Consider the following 23,805-nt stretch of genomic DNA (forward strand, 5'->3'; position numbering starts at 1 on the left):
CCGTCAGCGAAAAATAGACGCCATAGATTTCTTAATTTGTAGGCGTATTTAATTTAATTAATTATTTTAATACCACGTCATCATCATTATGCTATTTCCTAATTTATAAACATTGCTTAATTTATTCGTATAATAATAATAAATATCTTTATAAAATTGCAACGGGTTTAGATGGATAAAAGAAAATAAATAGTTCATTTAATCACATAATTAAGTATGTATATTATGACAATGATAAAAATATTGGACATGTATTTTTGACATGATAACGATGTGGAGATGGTTCCTACGTACCCTTAAGCTAGAGCCGCCACTGTTCGATACATATGTATGTATTGAATAATTAACATATTACTACAAAACAATAATTTGTTCTACCTACCAATCGTTACACCAGCGATTTCCAAACTGGAAGGTGCGGAGTGTTGCAAAGGGAGGCGCGAAAAGTTTAACGCAATTAATGTACCCACAGGTTTTCAGTTTGCAAATGTATAGTTTATAAAACGGCCGCTAGTTATAAACTAGATAAAAAATACAACCCTATAAAAGGTTTTTTGTAAACCTGTCTGAAGATGGAGACTAATTTCATTATACCTCACTTCTATACTATTGTGAAGCGCTCTGGCTATCTTGTGAAAAAATGAAATAAAAGTGTCAAATCATAATATTGTAATTTGAGGCAAATTTGTTTAGAAACGATAATTTTTTAGTTAAACTTGTCTATTTTGTTGAAATTAAAAAAAAAAAAAGAGTAAATAGATCAATGCAAGAACCACTAATGCATTCACTGATTTAAAAAGACAAAGGGAAGGCATTCATAAAAAAAGGGCTTTGGAAATCAAAATTACAAAAAAAATAAGTTTGCCATGTTTCCACTTATGATTTTTGCGCCAGATATATTGAAGCAAACAAAATTCTATTTACTGAGTTCTTGGATAGTTTGCTAATTCACTTATTCACATTATTTTATTAATATTAAAAAATTCGCCTGCGGCACTACTTCGTTGCAGGGCCATTAAATATTTTAAATATGTGGTTGTGCGTTGATATTTGATGTATTACATATATGATGATTGATATAGGTACTTAAATGATAACTCCCGTGTATAATTTAGGAAACACTACTTTAGAGCACCACACTGTCCTTAGCCTTAGGTAGGTGAGCCTGCCAAAGATCCTGGCCTGGGGGCTCGCTTCAGGATGTGGGTCCCATGATAGAATCCATTTGTCAATGAACGATGATGTATTTGGATTGACTACTATTGAAAAGGAAAAAATTGATAGAATTATCATGCGATAATTCATTGAAACAAAAACCCTAGCTCAATTTTGGTTGAATCGAAGTGAAGTGAATAATTAATATTTTGTCAAGAAAAGCAATGCAAGTTGTAAGTAAAGTACTGCTACCATTTGTAACAATATATTTATGCGAAACAGGATTTTCTGCATTAGCTGCAATGAAATCCAAATATCGATCCCGTTTAGTAGAAAAATAACACTTTGTGCTAATAAACAAACACATTCATTGCATGACAAATTATCTAATTTAAAAATGAATATAATAATATAACAACCTTGTTTATTTATATATTATTATATTTTTGTCATTTTTGTATTAGTACATTTTTGACTATTTAAAAATGTGTCTATTATTTAATGAAATAAAGGGGAGGGGTGCGCCAAGGATTAAAATGTTGTCTCGGGATTGGATTCCCTAATTGCAACTCCCAAAAAACTTTAAAGAGATGAGTGTGAAGGAGAAAGTTGTGTGGAAATAAAAAAACCCTGACTCGTTAAAGGGTATAAAATACATTTATTACAAATAAACATTAAATATTAGTATATCAAAATGTTGGAGATTTGTTAAGTACATAATAGATATTAAATTATATTAGGTACCTAATATGGTGATATTGTACATTATAGAAAGTAAAATAATAGATTTACATGTTTCTATTAATCCAGTTTCTGAAGGCAGGTACTCTCGTCCAGACTCCTGGAGAGTCAGGTTGAGCGCATCCTCTACCCCATGACGTGATTCCAATGAGGACTCCGCCAACTGTGAGTGGGCCACCAGAGTCGCCTTGGCAGGCATCTTGACCTCCGACTCCCAGACGACCGGCGCAGATCATGTTACTAGTGATGACGTTGAATCCAGCGTATGCTTTGATACACTGCTCTTGGTTCACAATTGGAATGATGACCTTGTACAAGTTGGTCGGCTGGCTGCCTCCGTCCTGTTGAATTAAATAACAAAAATCTTGTATAGACACCCAAAAATACACACACGTTAAGCTAGACATGAATTATTATCTTATAAGGTATTATATATTAATTTTTTTCAACCATGTCCGATCCTAATAAGATCATAATATTATGGGCCTCCACAGCGTGGAGGTTAGTATTAACAGAATTTGTTTTTACGACAAGTGGACGTCAGCCAATTGCTCAACCTATTAGGTCAATACTCTGACTCATACATTTATTGAAAATCAATATGTGTACTTTCCAGACCCAGGATTCGAACCTGGGGCCTTATGTTGAACTTGCGAGTTGAAGTTGCCCGGTCGACATGACGTCATATGACATCATTGTGACGTACTAAAGGAGTGATAATAGCATTCGAAAAATTGACGCTACTCAAATGCTGGCGTTATTCATTGTTCCCATACACAAATAGGTGTTTCAGCATAATAATAATATCTATGGTGAGCCGTGTGCTTGGGCGGCTTGCTTCGATGCGTGTATTGAGGTTACGTCACAATTACGTCATGTCGTCGGGTGACTTCATGTCACAAGTTATAACATAAGGCCCCTGGGCCCCACGACGCGGTAGTCCAGGGATGGAAAACCTATGGTACGCGTGCCACTAGTGACACGCGAGATGATTTTGAATGGCATGCAAATGTTTCATTTTGAAGAGAAAAGAAATTCATATTATTTTATATTTACCTACATATTTATGAAATGTTTTTTTTTATAAAAAAAAATTACAAATAAATATATAAGTATCTTCGTAGTTATATATAATATTAAAAAATAATGATGACATAGCCATGCGTATTTTTACGGCTTTTTTTATGTTTACCAATCGATGCGCAAACGGAACCGACGAAATTCATGCATAAATGACAAATCGCAATGATACAAAATAGCAAGAAAATCTTTTTCAAGAATAATCATTACGATTAATGTAAATATACAATTGCATAGGTAGGTCCTTGGGATCGGGAAATTAAATATAAACATATTCAATCAACAAACCATAGGAAATTAATTATCGACAGTCGTTCAAATAATATAACTGCTTGTTATTTTGCCTCAAACATAATCTCTAAAAATGGAAACCGTTCAGTGATGGAGAATATAATATGAAAGAATAGTGGTTTAATGGAATTTTTAAAAACAGTTTTTTAGAAAACTTTGAATCCAATAATACAAGCAGTTCACCAGTCTTTATGCATCCTTCCACGTTATGTTTTTATGCTGTAATCCGCCTGCAAGATAGGGTGAGATTCTCCGTAACAATTTCAATGTCGTCTGGTTACTTTATAGAAGTCCGAAACCATCCAATTACCTACATTAAATCACTATTTTCGTCAGAGTCAGATTAAGTATATTATGGACGTTCACTTTTTCTTTTAACTATTTTTCGCTACATCAGTAATAATTATTTGATATAGTTGGATATAAGAATATGGAGAAATATCTCAGAATTGTCATGATTAATTATTGAATACTGCAATACTTTTAATAAATTAAATAAATTCAAAACTCAATCGATGTAAAATAAGACTTCTGTGCTTAGTCAATGAAGAGAAGATTTCCACGAGACAATAAAAAACGGCATTAATAATAATATCGTGCACCATTCTGTACTCAGTCAGGACATTCTATAACTCTATATTTTGACTAACGTATCATAATATCAAATTTAATAGACTAAACTTACTGAGAGATATCCCCATCCAGTAGTAAGTGCTGCAGACCCATCTGATACAGTAGCTCCTTGACCGGGAAGCGTGATGATACCTACACCAGGCCCAAAGGTTAAAGCAGTCGCCATGAATAGTAAACTAATATCATTATCAAAACGAGAGCTAAAGCCTGAGTGCTGCACGATTCTGGTGACCTGGATCACTTGGCCGCCGTCGTTGTGGGTGGTAGATCCTGCTCGAACTCTCCATTGAAGAGCGATGGTTCTGGAAGATAATGAAATTATTCACAATATAATATCTGAAATTTAAGGGCGGACGTGCTCAGCGTGGGTCAAAATGGAGCTTTTTTCGATTTTCAAAGCATGATCCTGGACACTCCTTAAACGTTGTAGATAATCTATTTATATAATTTTGAAGCCTTATTATCCTTTATATTTATTTTAAACATTTGATGACTGCATAAAGTATTCTTATTACATAAAATGTTATTCTTTTAAACCTCTCGCTCTAATGTTTTAGAATATAGTCATATTTGAGTACATAAATGTGCAGTGCTGTTAAGATTTTTTACGTTTATTAATTTTTAAACGCATTTATAAAACCATCCGTATAATTTATATCGACATTATTATAGTGAAATATTTACGATAAAAAATTATATTGATAATCTCTATGATCCCAAATTTCACAAGAATTAGGCATTTTATTATTCAAAAAATGGGCAAGATTAACACATTTGAAGATAATTCTAATGATACTAATTATAAGCTATGTTTTTGACCATTCAAGTGTCATCAAATGTTTAAAATAAATATAAAGGATAATAAGGCTTCAAAATTATATAAATAGATTATCTACAACGTTTAAGGTATGTCCAGGATCATGCTTTGAAAATAGAACCATTTTGACCTACGCTGAGCATGTCCCCCCTTAAGGACACAAGAAAGGAGAGGAGAGGACACACTTAACTTTGATGTATAGTTAAAACGTTATATCTTGAAATTATTGTAATAGATAACTTTCAATGCTAAAATAATCATTGATTTACCTATCGGTGCAGTGGGCAGCTGTAAGAATGACACTATGACTGATGATAGATCCTCCGCAGGCCTGTAAGAAGTTACCAGATCCTTTTCGGTCTATGAGCAGGGCTACTTGGTAAGGAACGTCCGTGATATCAGTAGGGGATCCACCGACAATCTTTCCATCGAGCTTGGGGAATGGAGAAAGGACGGCGCCTAAAAATTGAGTCATGTTTTTAAGTATTTCACACCTTGAACATCGTCGACAAAAGAATATTTTTCTTAGTTTCCATAATTTCTTAACGCGGAAAATGCAAAAAATCGTATACACTAATATACAAGAATTCTTCAATCTTTTTGCGCTCGTTACGCAATAAGATATTAGAGTACCTACACTTCTTTAAAATATCAACATAACACACTTTGATTCACATTGTTTGTCAAAAAAATTATTGACGATTTATTCAATCGAAGTATATTTTCACAATTGAATTCACACTTTATAAAAATATTCAACAAATCACCTAAAAAATATTTTACTTACCATTCGCGAAGACCAGGAAACTAGCAATCACCGTAAGACGGAACATCTTGATATGATAGCTGCTGATAATTTACTGTCATATAATATATAAGTAATCAAATACGTATTAATCTGATTAGGTACCTATATTATATGATTCATATTATCTATATCTTGATAAATGCACATATTATTATCATCGATAAATTTTGATAATATAATCTTTTATCTTTTTTCCGGGGAAGACAAAAACCCATTAAATTATTTCTGGTAATTCCGAAAACAGCTGGAATATTCTTTTAAATTAATTAATAAATTTTTATTACTTATTAGTTCAGTAGTAAGGTTTAATGTCTTAATCCAGCGTCAGTACTTAAGTTAATAGTCAGACAATCTTTCATCTGAATCTGAACGAATATAATAATGAGTCGTCTAGAATCAATATATAAATAAAAATCGTTGAGTATCAAAAGTCATTTTAAGCCATGTGAAAATCGTTGACAAAGTTGACTGTTGGTGTCATAACTCACATTATTCAATGAATAATATGATTTCTGTCACCAAGCCCTTTCTAACCAATCAGGGAGCTCTGTTACTCACAGTATGCAGTATTATGTCTGCAGCCTTAAGAGTATTATATATATTTAAAAATATTGAAAATGCAAATCGTGTCACTCACTCATTAAGGCTATACCTCAGTTGAGGCATGGTCTAAACAGATCGTGGCTAGGCGACGCGGATTGCGGGTCGCGTGTGCAAATGACGCATGCCGAACGAAATATAATTTGTCACATGAATCCAACGTGCGTCTATTTAATGTTCTGTTTATTTTTATATTAGTAACAATAATAATATATATTCATTGACATGTTTTCTTTTTCAAGTAAATTGGTAACGTTTTTAGTCATCTTTACGCGATTTAAGAATTAATACCCCCGTCGCCATCACGAAACAAATTGACGTATTCACACCTCGACGTTCGCACACGGAATGCCAGCGAGTCCAAAATTTCGTCGCGCCTATAGTTGAAAATTATTTGCCGTTTCACTGATGTGTCGTCTTAATATTCAAGGAAGTTACCTTTCTACAATACATTTCTTTTAATTACAAAAAACAGTGTTCTGATGGTATTTTGCGATTATCTCAAAACTGGATTTTTTAAATAATATGTGAGTTATGACTCTAAGCAACTCTTAATGTTATTCGTGGCTTAATCCGTCTGACTGCCAAAAATGATTGCACCGATTAGTAATAAAATTACAACATGAAAAACTTAGGACAAATATATACATTTTCATGGCTTTAAAACACTCGATACTTCAATTTTTCATTATTGTCGAAATAGCTATTATGTGTTTGTGTATAGGAACTTTTTTTGGAAATGAAAATATTTAAAAATGACAGATGACATCAACCTTGGGCTCGTGTGTTCTTTGTGAAACGTACCTACGCATTGCTTACAGTGGCATTATTAATTGATTTGTAATTAATCTACTGTTGGCCTTGCGGCGAGCGATATCCAAGTCACGGTTGGCATGGCCGTTTTTTTTTCGTATTATTCGTATTGAGGAAAAATAATTATTCATTTCATTTTCTTATATTTTCATCATTTAATATCATATTACCAAAATACCTTGAAACTTATAAAAAACATTTTCAATATAATATATATCTTTTATTTTAAATTAAGTGATTACATTATTATATGCAAGTTAACAATATTGAATTTCATGTTTTCCAAGCCGGGTTTTTCCACCAAGTCCACATTTGAAACCTTTCTTTTTGCTTTGCTTTCAATTTTCTTCCGTCTGAGCAGTCGAAATCTTTTGTAAACCAAATATTGCTCAGAGTAGAGTGCACCCTTTCCAGAAGTGGATAGTAGATAGAAAATTTACTTTATATCGTTTAAATTATCATTTGTTAAATATATGGCGGGGGGTATCAACTAATTTTTACATAAGATCTACTTTGGAGAAGAAAAATCCTCCGCGATCTACTTTTATCTGAAATTAAGGACATAATAATATATTGTATGTTTATATATAAGCATAGTATATATTATAAAAGATCTATTTTTAAACCAAAATAGAAACTTACTAAGAAAATTAAATAAAGAGTTGTACATAGAAAAAATATTTACATAACTGTAGTTATTTTATTTTGGATACATAACTTTTATTTTGAGCTTCCGGATAAAGAGCTTGAATTAGGTACTTATCCTTCATTATGAGGGATCAACAATTTTTGAGCAGTCTTATTGAAGTTTTTAAAACTGGTTTATAAATCTTGACCTCGCGTTTTTCCTTTTATCGGAATGACTGTTGATAGAATTACATAAAAAAAATAGAAACGTACCTAATAAAAATATGTACATATTATTATAAATAACGCCCACGGTGGCCGCGCGGCATAAGCGTTGGACTATAATAAAGCCGTGGGTCCCAGGTTCGAATCCTGGGTCTGGCAAGTACACATATTGTTTTTCAATTGGTGTGTGTCAGGGTATGGACCTAATAGGTTGACCAAGGCATTTCTCATAAAAAAACAAAATCTGTCAATACAAACCTCCACTCTGTGGAGGCCCATATGATCCTATCAGGATCGGACATGGTCGAAAAAAAAATTATAAATAAAATCCCATTATACTTACAAATTATAGATAAATAAATTAAATATTTTTGGCGATCGACCAAACATCATTACGCCATCGACCTAATCCGACACCCCTGATATATGGGTATTTAATTTTAAGCCGGGACCAAATGACAAACTGGTCGGGAATTCTAGACACCCAAACCGTAATAATGACTGTCATGCATAATAAAATTATAATTATGAAAATTTCTTAGTCAAATCTCAATGATCAAAGTTATACATAAAAAAACTTTGCTTGAACTGCACGTGGATGTGGCCGCATGCAAGCACTCGAGTTCGTGCGGTGATACGTCTGTTTTTGGTGACGGATATGATGACAAAAGGCGCTTCACGTGGCTGGGACTTTCGCCCTGCTACAAAGTCGACTTACGCGCCCCAGGCCTCACGTGGCAGTAGGCACATGACGTATCGATAGACCTTGGAAAATTGCGTTTTCAGTATGCTCCGATATTGGCGCGTGATATAGTGAAGTTAGTAAGTATTTTTTTTTAAATCGGTATTACGTATGCGGATGGGTTAAAGTAAAACAAATTCTATAAAGTCGTCCCGAATGACTTCGATATTTTGGTCTAAGTTAAACGCACATTCCGTTCCCTACGCGTGAAGCAGACAAATAAATATATATCGATTAATAATTTCTGACTGAATTTTTAGATGACCTTAAGAAAATATTTTATATAGTAATTATTAATACCGCATATTATTAGGTAAATAAAAATGCAGACAATGTTAGCGAAAGGTAACTGTTAATCTTTCCCGAACAGAACAAATGAAATAAATAGACGTTCGTTACGATATTATACAGAAAGTAGATGAGGAATTTTAATCAGTTTCTATCTACTACCTAATAGTTTTAATTCATTTTGCTCTTAACATAATGTTTTTTATTGCAGATTAGGAATTATCATGCCTGAGGCTTTATATAAAAATAAAAGAAGTCTCTTCTCGTTGGAACTTAAACATATGTACCATTAAATCTATATTTACGTGTTAACCAATATAAATTTAAATAATATATACCTATATTAAAATTTTACCTATAATTCACGAACGTCTATTTATTTTCAAATTTCATTCGATTTCGTGGCACCCAGTTGTCCCAGCGCCGAGTCATATAAATATAATAATATAAAGTCATATAATATAAATCTAGACCCATATAAAAAAAATTGAAAAAACTATTCAGACGCCCAAATGCACTCCATGCCAATTTGGTTCTGCGAGCAATCTCGCCGTACATACCGTCAATTGACATTTGTTGTTCAAAATAGACGTAGTTGTTGACACGCTCGATTTAAGTGACACTGATGGGAATTGTTTTTGGTTCAGCAAAGCAGTTGTCACTATTTTCGTCTATAAGTAGTATTAGTATCTTCAGAAGTGAATTACCATTGTATTTTAAACGTAAAGTATTCAACCAATGTGTACTACCAACGCTCACGTATGCATGTGAAACATGGACTCTTAATGTAAGATACATGCAAAAATTACAAGTAGCGCAACGTGGCATGGAATGGTGCATGTTGGAAATAACGCGCGAAGATCCTAATATAACAAATCAATGTATAAGGAAGTAGACAAGAGTACGCGGTGTGATAGATGTCGCTAAGCATATGAAATGGCAATCGGCTGGACATGTTGCTCGGCAAGTGGACAACCGCTGGACAAATTACGTCATACAGTAGTATCCAAGGGGCACTAAATGACCACAGGGACGCCCTTAAACTCGCTGGATAGATGAAATCATAAAGATATAAAAGGCATACATACTGTATTGATTTGTACACCCATATCAGCTAGAACTAGAAAGAGTCGATGAGTTATTTCACAGTAACATTGGATGTAATTAAATGGTTATACATAATTTTGAAAACACTTCTAAGAAAATATATAACCAATAGAAAAATCTATTTTGAAAAAAATACGACACCCAGCAGGAATCGATTCGCGCCCACGCACATCCACCACAATGTTAATAGGTATCCCATCTAATTGCGAAAAATATTAACAAAGGCTATTAAAATCAAAGCGTTGGGGCGGAGCTTGGAGCAGGATCACGGAGCACTGAAGCAATGGGATTTAACCCGGAGCAGGAGCAAAGCCGTAGCACCGAAAATTCGTAGTGCCCCACTGCTCCGGATGTTTTTTTTTATTATTAAATTTTCGTCCTAAAATCCAATGAAAATAGTATATTTCGACAATTTGCAACACTGGAATTATTTGAAATATGGCAACACTGCCAAATGATAAATAACCTCACTTTTTTGACAGAAGAGGCAAATAGTGAGAGACGATTTACTGTCTGCTTTGTTTAATAGAATTAATAATGAAAATGACGATTACTTTAAAACTACTTATTTTTATTTTTTCAACATTTGTATACATTCAAAACTTATTAAAACTTTTTACCCAGAGTGGAACAGACCCTGAAGCTGAGCCGGAGCAGGTATTAGGTCCCGGAGCGGAGCAACTCAAAAAAGGGTCTGCTCCAACGCTCTGATTAAAATACTCTCTTAAGCGCTTTCCAAATTGAGTTACTATTAGCAATCGGCTATTGTATTTTAACAAAGTAGGTATTAATTACTTTAGTTACTAACCGACGTCATGGATCACTCGATGATTTTTTGTTGTAACATACTTGAACTTGCAAATTATTTAATTAACTATTTAATAAATTATTTTTTTCAAAAAAGATTTTTTCTAATGATTAGGTATATCTATTTTCTCAGAAGTGTTTTCAAAATTATGTATCTTCAATAAAAGTAATGTTGCATTCTTAAATCCTGTGAATTATTCGTTGAATAAAAAAAAGTTAATTGAATTATAACAGTCATAATGGGACTAACATAATCTAATCAATATTGATAAACATGTTAATGATAGATACCTATACGACGTCGATAAAAAATTCAAATTTTGATGACGACACAAAATTGAAGAGATATGTGTTTAAATTAATAAAATAATAATTACGTTAATATCAATATATCGTCACCGCAGTACTACAACTAGATAACTCCGATTTATATGGTCCTTGTTGGGAAAATTAAATTTAAACTTTACTTGATTAACATAAATAATATGCTATGATAATATTATTTAAAATAAAAATGGAAAATTGTGCTTTTCTAATTGGGAACAATTAAATAATGTTCAATCGTGTAAAAAAATGTTGTAGATATATTATTTTATTTACTTATTACGGTTTTTAAGTTATTTAATATTTTAACTATAGACTATATAGGTATAAAATAAAAAGAGGGGCAATGAATCGGTTTTCTCATACAACTGAATGAAGCAGGCCAACAGTAGCCGACAACTTACGAGAAATAGCGACGCGAAAATACAGGGCATCACGGAGAATTTATTTATTTATATTTATATTTATTAATTAATTTCATTATAACCTACCCATATAATATAATGTTCACGCGGAAATTTTGCCGAAAATTGATTACCAGAATGCCTCACCATACTTTTTCACCATACTTGCCTGCTTCACCATACTTTCATATAACCTTCATATAAGCCGACTTACCTAGTTTTACCATTTTGTAGAGAAACAAATAATGCAGAATCGTATTCAATAGCTATCTGAAACACAGTTAAAATGGTTGTAGTATTGAGGTGACGATATTATTATAATATAAAATTGGTAGTTATAATTTCTAGTTATCATATTATGCAATAGCATAATTATATGATCTTATCTAATTGCAATATATTTGTAAAGGTAAATAGAAAATAATAATTATTTTTATCATCTTTATCGATATATTATGTTTCGACCGTGTTTAGGAAAAAGGACGTAACCCTGACTGACCAAATTTTACAGGAGAGGCAAAAAACGTTTTTTGAGAGTTTTTAGTTTAATATTTTTTTTTAAATAGGCACAGACATTGGGTGCAAGATGATTGATGATTTGGTGTAATATAATTTCGATCTAATATTAATTAAAGAAGTTATTACAGAAAAATCATTAAAATTGAGGATAAATGCTTTTTTCCATAAATTAAAAATTAATTAATCCCAATTAAAACCTGAATTTAGATAATAATTCGGCATTTGCAGCTTACTTCCTTTTTATAGAACGTTTATTTAGTTGTATACATTGTTAATATCTAATAAAAGCATTTTGTTTTGCTTTGAAAAGCTTTTTTAAAAATCGAGGGTTACGCCCTTTTTCCTAAACACAGTGGGTTTATATTGAGTTTAGTATAATGCATATTATGTTTTTGAAAAGCTTCCTAAATATTAGCTTAAATTGAGACCAAAAAACCTCTCAAAATCTCAAATAGTCTGCAGCTTGACATAACTGATTAAGTAATGAGAAAAATGTAAAATAATTCATGTTACCTCGACTGCTGTAGTATTAGAGATATACCGCGCCAATACTAGCGATAAGTCTTTAAGTACAGTATACCTACCACTCAGTGACATAGTGTTTCTTAGCTCTTTCGGATGCTAAAAAGACCCTCCGCTTTGTATCTTGGGCAGAAAACCCTTATTCAAACATACCCTGTGTAGTTGCAGCAGTATTCCCTAGCGTAATATAAAATCGTAAAGCATTACTTTTATATTTATTCTGGTGGGTGTAATTTTCCTCAAAGTGAACCCAAACGTCTAAAAAAGGTCGGATCAGGGTTGCCAAGATAAATATACAGCCAAAATAATGGCGCATTGTTGAGCTGGGGGTGGGAAATAAGGGGATGCTCTAACACCTAAAGGGTGAAATAGCAGCCACGGTGAAGCTTTTGCTAATCTATTTTTAGACCTCAAATAAGGGACAGACCCCCACCGTTGAGCAGAGGTAGCACGTTGCGCTTGTGATTGACGCGACATATCTTCAATACACTTCTTCATAGCACGCAGTGACGTCCCGTGGGGGTAGGCAGATTGAGCGTCGCTTGGGGGCGGCAGTTAATCGAAGGGCGGCAAATTGACGAGAATCATTAGTTATAATATAGAAATAGATACACAAACTTAGTAATAATGGATATATCTTTCCGTTAAAAAAATCAACCTACTGGTTTAAAACAAAACGTATTACTTAACATAACAGGTTTAACAAGACTGTATTTTTTGTCGGGTTTGCGATGTCTAGTTTACTTCCGTTGTTCTTGGATCTCACGTCCTTGATGACCAGCAATGACACGTGCATATTTGCAAATTATATTTTAATTATAGGTAAGTAATTAAATTAAAGCAAATGAATTGGTACTGTAAATAAGATACGATCTAGCTTGTTGTAAGGGAGATTTGTAAGAGAGTTGAAGTTATACTTCTTTTGGTGCGTTTAGGAAATCAAATCAGAGTGTATTTTTGGCGTGTGACATGTAACACATAATTTATTTTTTCACACGAAAAAAAATGCACTCGATTGGATTCGAACCACCGATTGTTCGGTTATCAGCCGAACGCACTACCTTTACGCCACAGTATGATACTGCAATCGTGACGATTATACCTACATTATAATATTATAGTTTAGAATTGTTTTTGGATTTTTTAATTGTCGGTCATTTGCAATTCCTTACGTAAACAAACGATTAAACGTCAGTTAGTAAAGTCAATATAAATTAAAGTGTATAGAAATAAACCAACGGCTTTCCAATAAGCGGTCCTTTTTCTTGAATGTGTAATTTAACAAGATAATAAAGAGCTATTCAAATAATCTAGTTTATCACAGGTTTTGTTTTTGTTTTGTTACGCCAAAGAAGTATAACTTCGAACACGCGTACATAAGTAGAAACGCCGATTTTTTTTTAAATTTATATCAATTATCACAAAGTTTTGGTCTCACTTCAGTAGACATTCGGTAGGTAAAATCTTTGCTAACCCAAATTCTACTCGGCGAAATGTACTAACACCCCACATATTGTGTAGATTCATTCTTAAAACTAATAAATCGCCCCCTATAAGATGTATCACGTATGAAAACTCAGATAGCGTTCGTACCTGGTCAACCACGCGCAAGATAGAGGAAAAGTGTCGAGATGGATTTAAAGACATTAAGTGTCCTTCTAGCTAGGTCCTAGATAGAGACAGATGCTGGAAGAATCTGACGCCTACATAATTTTGTACCATCAGGAAGTAGAAGAAAATTATATAATTTTATTGTCCAAATAGGATTACATACCTACTCATATGCGGTGTAAATGAGCACTTCCTTATAACCCTGATAACTATATTAGTTATCGGAACATCGTTTATTTGTTTTTTTCAAAATGTCAAACTAACCTGCCATTGGTAATGCCAATTGGAATGCAAATCATATATTTATATATTCCACTTACTTCAGCCGAGTTTAAGTTTAAGTGAACGATGTTTTATAAATTCCAAAAATAGGTTTCACTGACGTATCTATTCTTTTAGAATCTTCTATACATTCTCCTTCTCACGCTATTTTTTGTTTACATAGTTTTAATACTCTTATTTTTTATGTCACCTGTGTGGAAAATTTACAATGTTTTTTCTTTCTTTTCTTTCCAAATTCTTCTTCTTTCTTTCGACCATGTCCGATCCTAATAGTATCATATGGGCCTCCACAGAGTAGAGGTTTGTAGTAACAGATTTTGTTTTTTTACGAGAAATGGATGTCAGCCACTTGCTCAACCTATTAGGTCCATAGCCTGACAGACACAAATTGAAAAATAATATGAGTACTTTCCAGACCCAGGATTCGAACCTGGGACTCACGGCACAATAGTCCAACGCTTAAGCCGCGCGGCCACCGTGGGTGTTCACTTGGTGTAAAATAAATAAATTCATAAATTGTGTTGAGTAATCGATTGGTACATGTAGGTGTACGATATTGTCTGTAGATAAATGTAAAATGTCACAATTGAACTGTTGCCAATCACTGGTCTGGGGTGGGGTTAGGTTTAAGGGCGCAAACTCGCGCTGGGATTTATAGAGGTCACTCTTGCGGGTGTGGAAATCCGAATAGAAAACGATACTCCTGGACGCCAAATTAACTGAGAGTTCTAACCTACAATTATTATTTTCTCTGGATTTCCACCACGGGAACAGGCAGCGGTGGATTATCCCACAGGTGTGGAAATTCCTCCCCCCAGCCTTCCAAAGGCTTCGAATACACATTGTCCTCAACGACAAAAAATAAATTAAAAAAAGAAAAAAATTAACCGCCAACAACGAACAATATTTGTTGTGTTTCAATAATTTAGGAAATTACTTGTAAAGCCAGTGACCTATATTTTATGGTTAACCGTGGTACAGTTCGCTGTGAGCTTTCTTATCGGAAAGAGATAAACGTATACTATACGCTCTACAATTTTATTAGATTTAATATAAACATTAATCCAATTTTCATAGCTGATTTTGAAAAATTCAAGAATGTAAACCTAATCTAACCTAACAAATAATCCAGTATGTCAGCTATTTTCAAAATTAAAGTGTAAACCGACAAGAAACGTGTTTTATTTAGACATGAATTTTATGTCAGTACGAAACGACCCAAAGAGATTGGACGGTCTTTAATATACGGCCATATATTCCCGAAACAACATTTCACGGTGAAGTGTGATACGGCGAACTGCATACGTACAAGTTTTCGGACACGACATTTTATGTGTTAATCATTTTGTTCTGGTATTACCGTCTCACCACATGTTAGTTTATTATCATCAAATCCGGTTACTTACACTAGTAAAATTGGTCTAAAAACGGTAAAATTCATCAGCCGATATTGATACTTATTATAGTACCTAGTATGTATTATTTCGGAAATAGTAAAATATGGTGTTATTATAATTAAAATGCATTTTCTTCTTCTTTCTTCGGCCATGTGCGCTCCTTTGCTGGAGCATATGGACACCATACGGCGCTTCCAAGAGCTCCACCCTATACAGTCTAGTGAGTATTTAGCTGCCTTCCAATATGGCGTAATCCAGTTGGCTTGAAGAACATGCAAGATAGGTTGAGGTTCGTATCCGCAGCGAGTGGCCGAGCCAGGTTCAACATCACCTATTCACTTTCGGCATGATGAGAGGCCGCTTTTAGGTCACTCAAATTCAATCTTCACCTTAATTTATTAAAAAAAAACAAAATTAGGTATAATATGTAAGTCAAAGCAAATACTATAATAATTATTAATTATTTGCACTATTGGCGTCGGATCTTAACAGCCGACCTTCACATATCACCACCGGAATAGTCTTTTGTGCGATGAAAGATGGTAAGAGGACTACGTCTCAGTTTAAAGCGCGAGGATTCACATATTCTTTTTCTCTCATTCCTGCAACAGACCAAGTGAATAGTGATGCAATAGGAATCAGGTAATCCGATGACTTAATTCGATTTCTCGTCATTAATTTGAAAATGACTTTTATATAAGTTAAGTAGTTAAGAAAATAATAATAAATAATCACAAGATAAAAAGAACTTTTTATATACTCGTACCATGTTTTTAAATTTTCTGTTGAATCATATTAACTTGACAATTATATGTATTAATTAAAAAAAATATTGTACTTAATATAAATACTGAATAAATATTATAGAATATTGAAATATCATTTTGACATGTCATATTGATTTCCATAGTAACGCACGTATAGGTATATTAATAATTTAGTTGCTAGGAAGCAACCGACAATAATAACTTTTCGTACAAAACAGAATTAACTGAAAATGAATTCAATTCTGCTTAAAAATTGCTAAAAGTATTAAAAGAATGCATTGTCATCGTGTTCTGATATATTCTAAAAGTTTCAAATGTATAACTAGTCGGGAAGTTAGTTAAAAATCTTCAATCGTCCAATACAAATCTTGGACAAACAAAAAAAAATGTACTGGACACACAAGAAAACATCTGTACCGGACAAACAAGAATACGACCTAATAAAAATGTGGTAAAATGGATTATGCTTCCCCTTCCTCAAATCAAATCCTAATGAAATCATAATATGCCTGTGACCTATCATTATGTAGTCAAAGTCGAGGTAGCTACTTCAGTTTTCTAATTTTGATACTACGCGAAACTTCGCAATCCTTTTTTCGAATTCGTTTGATGACGTCACTATTACTCACCTAGTCGGTCCAATGAATTTTGAGGATACGTCATCAGGGTTCAGAAGAAATACTTGAGACTCCTTTACTTGAGGTTGTATGGATACTATCCGTGGCTTTATCCAACTGACTTTCTATTATGTATGCTTAGAATTTTAAATCATCAGTGGTTTATTATTCTCCCAAGGTGCAGAACCAACCTGCCACTGGTAATGCCAATTCGGAGGGCGATAACTATGTTCAACCAAATTGCTGTTGTTGGGTGTTGATATATTCCACTTGCGTGAGGTGAGTTTCGGTGGAAGCTATTTTATAAATTCTTCTCCTTAGAAAACTCGGTGTACCTCTTTGAACTTCTACAGATGTATAATTGTATTTTCACTGCTTTTGTATGTTTATATTATGTTCTCTTTTTATATTTTAATTTTTATCGCTTTTATTACTTTTTTTTCCTTTTATTTATAATAATGTTTCATGTTATGTTGTGAACGTTTTAAACTTATAACTTGCAATGTCCACAGTACGTTAAAAATGAATTGAATTAAATTGAGTTGAATCAATACTGCCACATCTCGATGGCTTCATTATCCGCAATATTTCTGTGTTTTAATCGTACAACTAATTTATAAATAATACCCAAAGTGTCGCTATCTTTTGGTGAGTGTATATATCTTTTACTTACATTATAAATAAATAGATAATATTAATTATTTCCTATACCTATCATTATTTTTTCTGTTATCAATAATATTCCAGTTATTTAGAAGAGGCCGCTACTATGTATCATTATATAGATAGTTATACAAGTACCTACTGATAAGACAGCTGATTGGTTGAAAAAATATATATAGGTACTTACGGAATATATTTCATAAATTGTAATATACAATAATAAAGGAACAAAAAACAATAATCCTAGACAAGATGGATACAGTGATGCATTTGTTCGCCGCAACAGTTGCCGAATCAGCAGAAAATTCAACATCTGCTAGAATTCTAGCACAACAAATTTCCACGAATGAAGGAACTGTTCGTCAAGCAATGGAACTCATAAAAATGAAAGCCTTTAAAAGTTCCACTTCATCCTATGCAGGTGCTGTAAAACAAACAATTCCACCACCTATATCTCGTCTAGGCGCTGCAGTACGTCCGACCAAGCCTGCAGTACTGGTTTTCCCGACAAATGACAAAATAAAAGATTCCGCATCAACAAAGGCCATCATACAAGAAGCGATAAATCCCAAAGAGTTAGGAGTGAAAATTACCGGCGTACGATTGGTAAAGAATCGTGGGGTCGTAATAAATACTGCCACAGAGTCCGACTCAGAACGCCTAGCAGCCGCACCTGGTTTCAAATCAAATAAACTGGAAGCAAAAATCCCACCCAAAAGACTGCCACGTATAATCATTTATGATGTACCCCGGGAAGTTGAGGACGTAGACTTCCTACAAGGCATTCATCAATCAATCCGCGAAATACAATTACCTGCCGAAGTGTTCACAAAAACAACCATCCGCAGTCATCTTGCAGGACCTCGAGAAGGCCCTACATGTCACCGAGTATTTTATGTCCAACCAGCAGTAAGGCACCTATTAATAGAACAAGGTCGGTGCTATTTTGAATGGTCGTCACACAGAGTGCGTGACTTTACTGGTATAACATTGTGCACACAATGTTGCATGTATGGACATCCGAGCAAATTTTGTAAAGAGCCTCAAGTCTGTTCCCACTGTGCATCACAGGGTCACATATCTACCGAGTGTCCACAGTCTAATAAAACACCAATATGTGCAACTTGTACACGCTACGGGAAGCCCGCTAGTCACAAAACAGGGGAAAAACTATGCCCTGCACAAGAAGCATATTTAAAAAAGTCTCTCAACTCAATTGATTATGGCTGCTAAAATAAAATTAGTACACGCCAATATCAGTCATAGCCAGATAGCAACAGTCGACCAATGGACATCAGACCAAAGGAAAAATCAAACTTCTAGGAATAAGGCAGTCAAAAAAATTATTTTTCTTCAACAAAATCTTCAGCGATGCCGCTCAGCAATGGATCATATAATAGCTCAGGCCAAATACTATGATATATTACTTCTTCAAGAGCCTTACGTCGGAAATACGGGCAGAGTAACATCTCCCCATAATTTAACAATATATCAGGCCGACGGAACATCGGAAAACCCCTGCAAAGCCGTAATAATCATCTCCAATCCTAACCTCCGCCTTCTTTGGAGAAGCGACATATCTGACCAGTGCAATGCATTTGCAACCTTGAAATCTGGAACTTTGCAGCTAACGATTGGATCAATTTATATACCACCACCATCCTCAACATTGGTAACACTCCAAAAAATTGAAAAATTAGGAAAAGATAAAGGCGAATATATAATAGGAGGAGATTTCAATGCAAAAAGCAGCTGGTGGGGGAGCCCGAAAAATGACAAAAGAGGCGATGAGGTCATCAGTTGCCTAGCCAGCATTGGGTGGCATGTATGTAATGAAGGATCAGTTCCAACTTACAGCACCTGGCGGAACGGGAAACATTTAAAATCTCATATCGATATCACTATCTCTTCACCAAACACAACACACAAAATTGCTAACTGGACAGTAGAAGACCAACACAACCCCATCTCAGACCACAACCCTATCACCTTTACTTGGAACAATACAATTAGCGTACTCTCACCCATGACCGACTCAACACGCATTTTTATAACAAATGAGAAAACCGACTGGATAAAAATAAATGAATTGACAAGGGAAAACATGGCCGAGCTTAACATAGATAAACAGTTCCACATACAACTCCTGAACTCGACACTGCAGTGGAAACGGTCACCTCGGCAATCTCTATCGCATGCCATAAAATACTCCCACAAAAAACGCAACATGATATCAGGAAAAATCCAATCTGGTGGAACGCCGAATTAACAAAAATGAAAAGAATAACTCTCAGATCAAAACGGAAATTACAGAACTCAAGTGACATCATGCGACCACAAAAGCTCACTGACTATATCGACAAAAGAGAAGCATACAAAACAGCCATTGAGGAAGCAAAAATTAAAAGCGCTAAATTATTTTATGAATCTCAGACGCCAATGACAGCATGGTCTTCGCTATACAAAATGACAAAAAAAACTAATGCCAGCAATATTCAATCGACACTTACTACAGAGGGAGTAAAGCACTCAACCGCAAAAGACTCTGCAAAAGCCCTAATGGAAAAATTCTTTCCATACGATGATCCAACAACAGATACACCGATACAACACTACATCAGACACACATCAGACAACCATATTCCGGGCGGAGAGGATGATATCCAATTCACACTTACTGAGATCCTATCCGCCTTACAGAATATGACTCCAAAAAAGGCACCTGGACACGACAACCTCACATTAGATATCTGCCAAAATTTCGCAAAAAACTTCCCAGAAGAAATTCTACTACTATACAATAAATGTCTGACACTCGTTCACTTCCCGAAATCCTGGAAAATAGCGATCATTAAGGCCGTTCCTAAGCCTGGGAAAGATGCTATGGACACAAAATCGTACAGGCCTATCGGCCTCCTTCCCGTTTTCGGAAAAGTGCTAGAAAAACTAGCAATTCAGAGAGTGCACTGGCATCTTACAAAAAACAACAAATTGAGCACTAAACAGTTTGGCTTTACCCCTCAAACATCAACAGAACACGCACTAAACAAAGCCGTACACATAATCTCAACGCATCTCGAATTGAAAGAATCACTCATAGCAATTTCCCTAGACATTCAAGGTGCATTTGATAACGCATGGTGGCCACACATAAAAAACGCCCTTGCAATCAAGTCAACACCGCCTAACTTGTACAAACTGTTTTGCAGTTATCTACAAGATAGGGAAGTAAAACTAAAGTATGCAGACGAAGAAATAAAACAAGACCAAACCCAAGGTTGCATCCAAGGATCAACTTGTGGCCCAACACTATGGAATATCGCCTTAGACAGTCTATTAACAATACTCTTACCCCACAATACACACATACAAGCCTTTGCTGACGATGTGTTAATATTGATAGCAGCAAAAGACACCGACGAACTGGAATTAAAAACCAATAGCGTGCTTCAAAAAGTAAACTCATGGGGTGAAGACGTAAAACTAACCTTCTCAGATATTAAGACAAATATAATGTTTATCAACAAAAGGAAAATACGAACACCAGAAATCCAGTGGAAAGGAAAACCGAAAGAGTTGGTCGATTCCTTTAAAATTCTTGGCATAATACTAGACAGGCACATCAATTGGGCGAAACACGTCGACTACATATGTAAGAAAGCAGCTCAAATGGGAAAATTCTTTTTAAAAACAGCAAGAGCCACTTGGGGGGCGTCTCCTGAAGTTTTAAAAATTATATATCATGGAGCTGTGGAGCCAACCTTAACTTACGCGGCATCGGTCTGGAATAAAGCAACTCACAGAAAGTCGATCCAAAAAAGACTGAATTCCGCGCAAAGACCTTTCGCAATATCAATTTGCAAGGGATATCGCACAATATCGCTAACGTCAGCACAAGTCCTGGCAGGAATAGCGCCAATAGATATAAAAATACAAGAACTTACAGGAATATACCAAGTTAAAACAAGCCACATACTTCCCCGACACTTACCTACAGACAGAACATACGAAAACAAAATACACTACACACAACTTCCACATCCTGGTAACAGACATCTAGAAAATATAGAACACATAGGAACAGTCGACGAAGACACTAAAACAAAATACCACATCACAGGATTAGAGATCTACACAGATGGCAGTCTAATCGATAACAAAGTAGGGGCAGCTTTTGTAGCCTACGAAAATGGAACATTAATAACCCCCCGAAAATTTAAGCTCGAAAGCTACTGCACTGTTTTCCAAGCAGAAATATTTGCCATCAAAGAATCTCTCGAGTGGACACTCAAAAGATTAAAGTTCCACAGACACGACTATGTAAACATATTCTCAGATAGCCAATCCAGTCTGGTAGCTCTCCAAAACCCATCATCGACACACCCACTTGTAAGAGACATTTTAACACTGTCAACACAGCTTCGAATGATAGGAACAAACCCCAGATTCTTCTGGATAAGAAGTCACACAGGGATAGCCGAAAACGAGGAAGCTGATAAATACGCCAAACAAGCCACAACAGACAAAAGACCTTTAACCTATACACACTTCCCTCTGAGTTACGCAAAACAAAAACTAAACGAAGATACCATAGAGCTATGGAACCACAGATACACAACATCCGCCACAGGATCAATAACGCAGAAATTTATTCCAAACATAAACTGTGCCATCACTCTTGCCAGGAACTTAAAAATATCACACGAACTCACACAGATACTAACAGGCCACGGATCGGTGCGAGCTTATCTAAAAAGATTTAAATTGAGGGATGACGACTGTTGTCCATGTGACGGCAACACATCTCAAACTGTGTGGCATGTCATCAACGACTGCCCTATACTAGAAAGGGAGCGATGGACTCTCAGGACTTGATGTAGACAACATAATCACGAAATTGACCTCCAAAAGCCTCACGAAGCACTAAGCAATAGAACAACACAAGAACACTACACAAAATATTTAATCCTGGCCATAAAGAAAATTAAAGATATAAATGGAGGCACCTAATTAGCCCCACATCAATGCAACTAACCCACCCAACCACCTTGTACGAAAAAGCAAGGGTATGGTTATTATTAAAAAAAAAAAATATACAATAATTGTTTACACATGGTTTCCCTTACTACCCACACTTTCTGGCGTATACGATGTAACCAATAAGTCCCCCACTGCTGTATAATCGAAACGTCCTACTTGATCCTGGCTTATGAATGGTGCACATTTGAAACACCATTACATATATTTTATATATAACAAGCTAATATTCTTGTGTTGCCATATTATCTATCGTAAGTCAGTAATGATTCGGCATTGGTATTTTTTTTACTAATTGTAGCTCTGAACAAAAACACTGTAGCCTAGCTAGACTCTTAGATGTTTAAACTTGCCAATTCTGTGTTGACAAGACCGTTACACAGTATCTTAGATACTTAAATAGGAAATGACGACGAAAAAACCATATAAACCCCATTAAAAAAAACCATCATATCATTAAACTACCTACGGTGACGCAATGTAACGCCATAAGATGGAACAGAATTTATTAACACAGTAAGAGTAAGGTTAAAAGTAAACTTTTTTTTTACTTAATATGGCAATGAATATACTTTAGTTTAGAATGATTAAGTACATACATTAATACATAATCAGTGCTATTTTTATACGCCGAAACCATTTTTTTTAACTTGTACCTATTGCATAATAAAACAGTGTAGGTACATCGGTGATTGTTTTCAATTATTAAAACTACTTCATTAATATTGGCTATTAACTAATAATCTTCCTTTTTTAACCAATTTAATGGTATGGAGAAAATTCTCTTTGAATTATCTCCTTATCTAAATTAAGGGGAGGGTTGTACCTACAGATGCACTTAGCGGGAAAAGACGAAGCTTGCAGTTTGAGACATTTTTTTGATAATTTACAATTTCAACTGTATTAATAAATAAATATGTACCTATAT

General features: G+C 34.6%; 2 protein-coding genes across 2 annotated transcripts in view; both read right to left on the minus strand.

The window, feature by feature from the left end:
- The window catches only part of LOC147078930 (trypsin-1-like), a 68,495-nt gene that overhangs the window by 25,557 nt on the left and 19,133 nt on the right, over positions 1-23,805 (minus strand). The window lies entirely within an intron of this gene.
- LOC147078932 (trypsin-1-like) lies at positions 1,788-5,555 on the minus strand. The gene is made up of 4 exons (XM_085951414.1): positions 5,505-5,555; positions 4,987-5,176; positions 3,953-4,202; positions 1,788-2,237 (listed from the first exon to the last, which is right to left on the minus strand). The coding sequence occupies exons 1-4, from the start codon at positions 5,548-5,550 to the stop codon at positions 1,944-1,946; spliced, it is 780 nt and encodes a 259-aa protein (XP_085807540.1). The 5' UTR covers positions 5,551-5,555; the 3' UTR covers positions 1,788-1,943.

Source organism: Rhyacophila brunnea, unplaced genomic scaffold, assembly GCF_057557595.1.
Source record: "Rhyacophila brunnea isolate RB1 unplaced genomic scaffold, BYU_Rbru_1.0 scaffold_10, whole genome shotgun sequence".
In the NCBI taxonomy this organism is placed as follows: domain Eukaryota; kingdom Metazoa; phylum Arthropoda; class Insecta; order Trichoptera; family Rhyacophilidae; genus Rhyacophila; species Rhyacophila brunnea.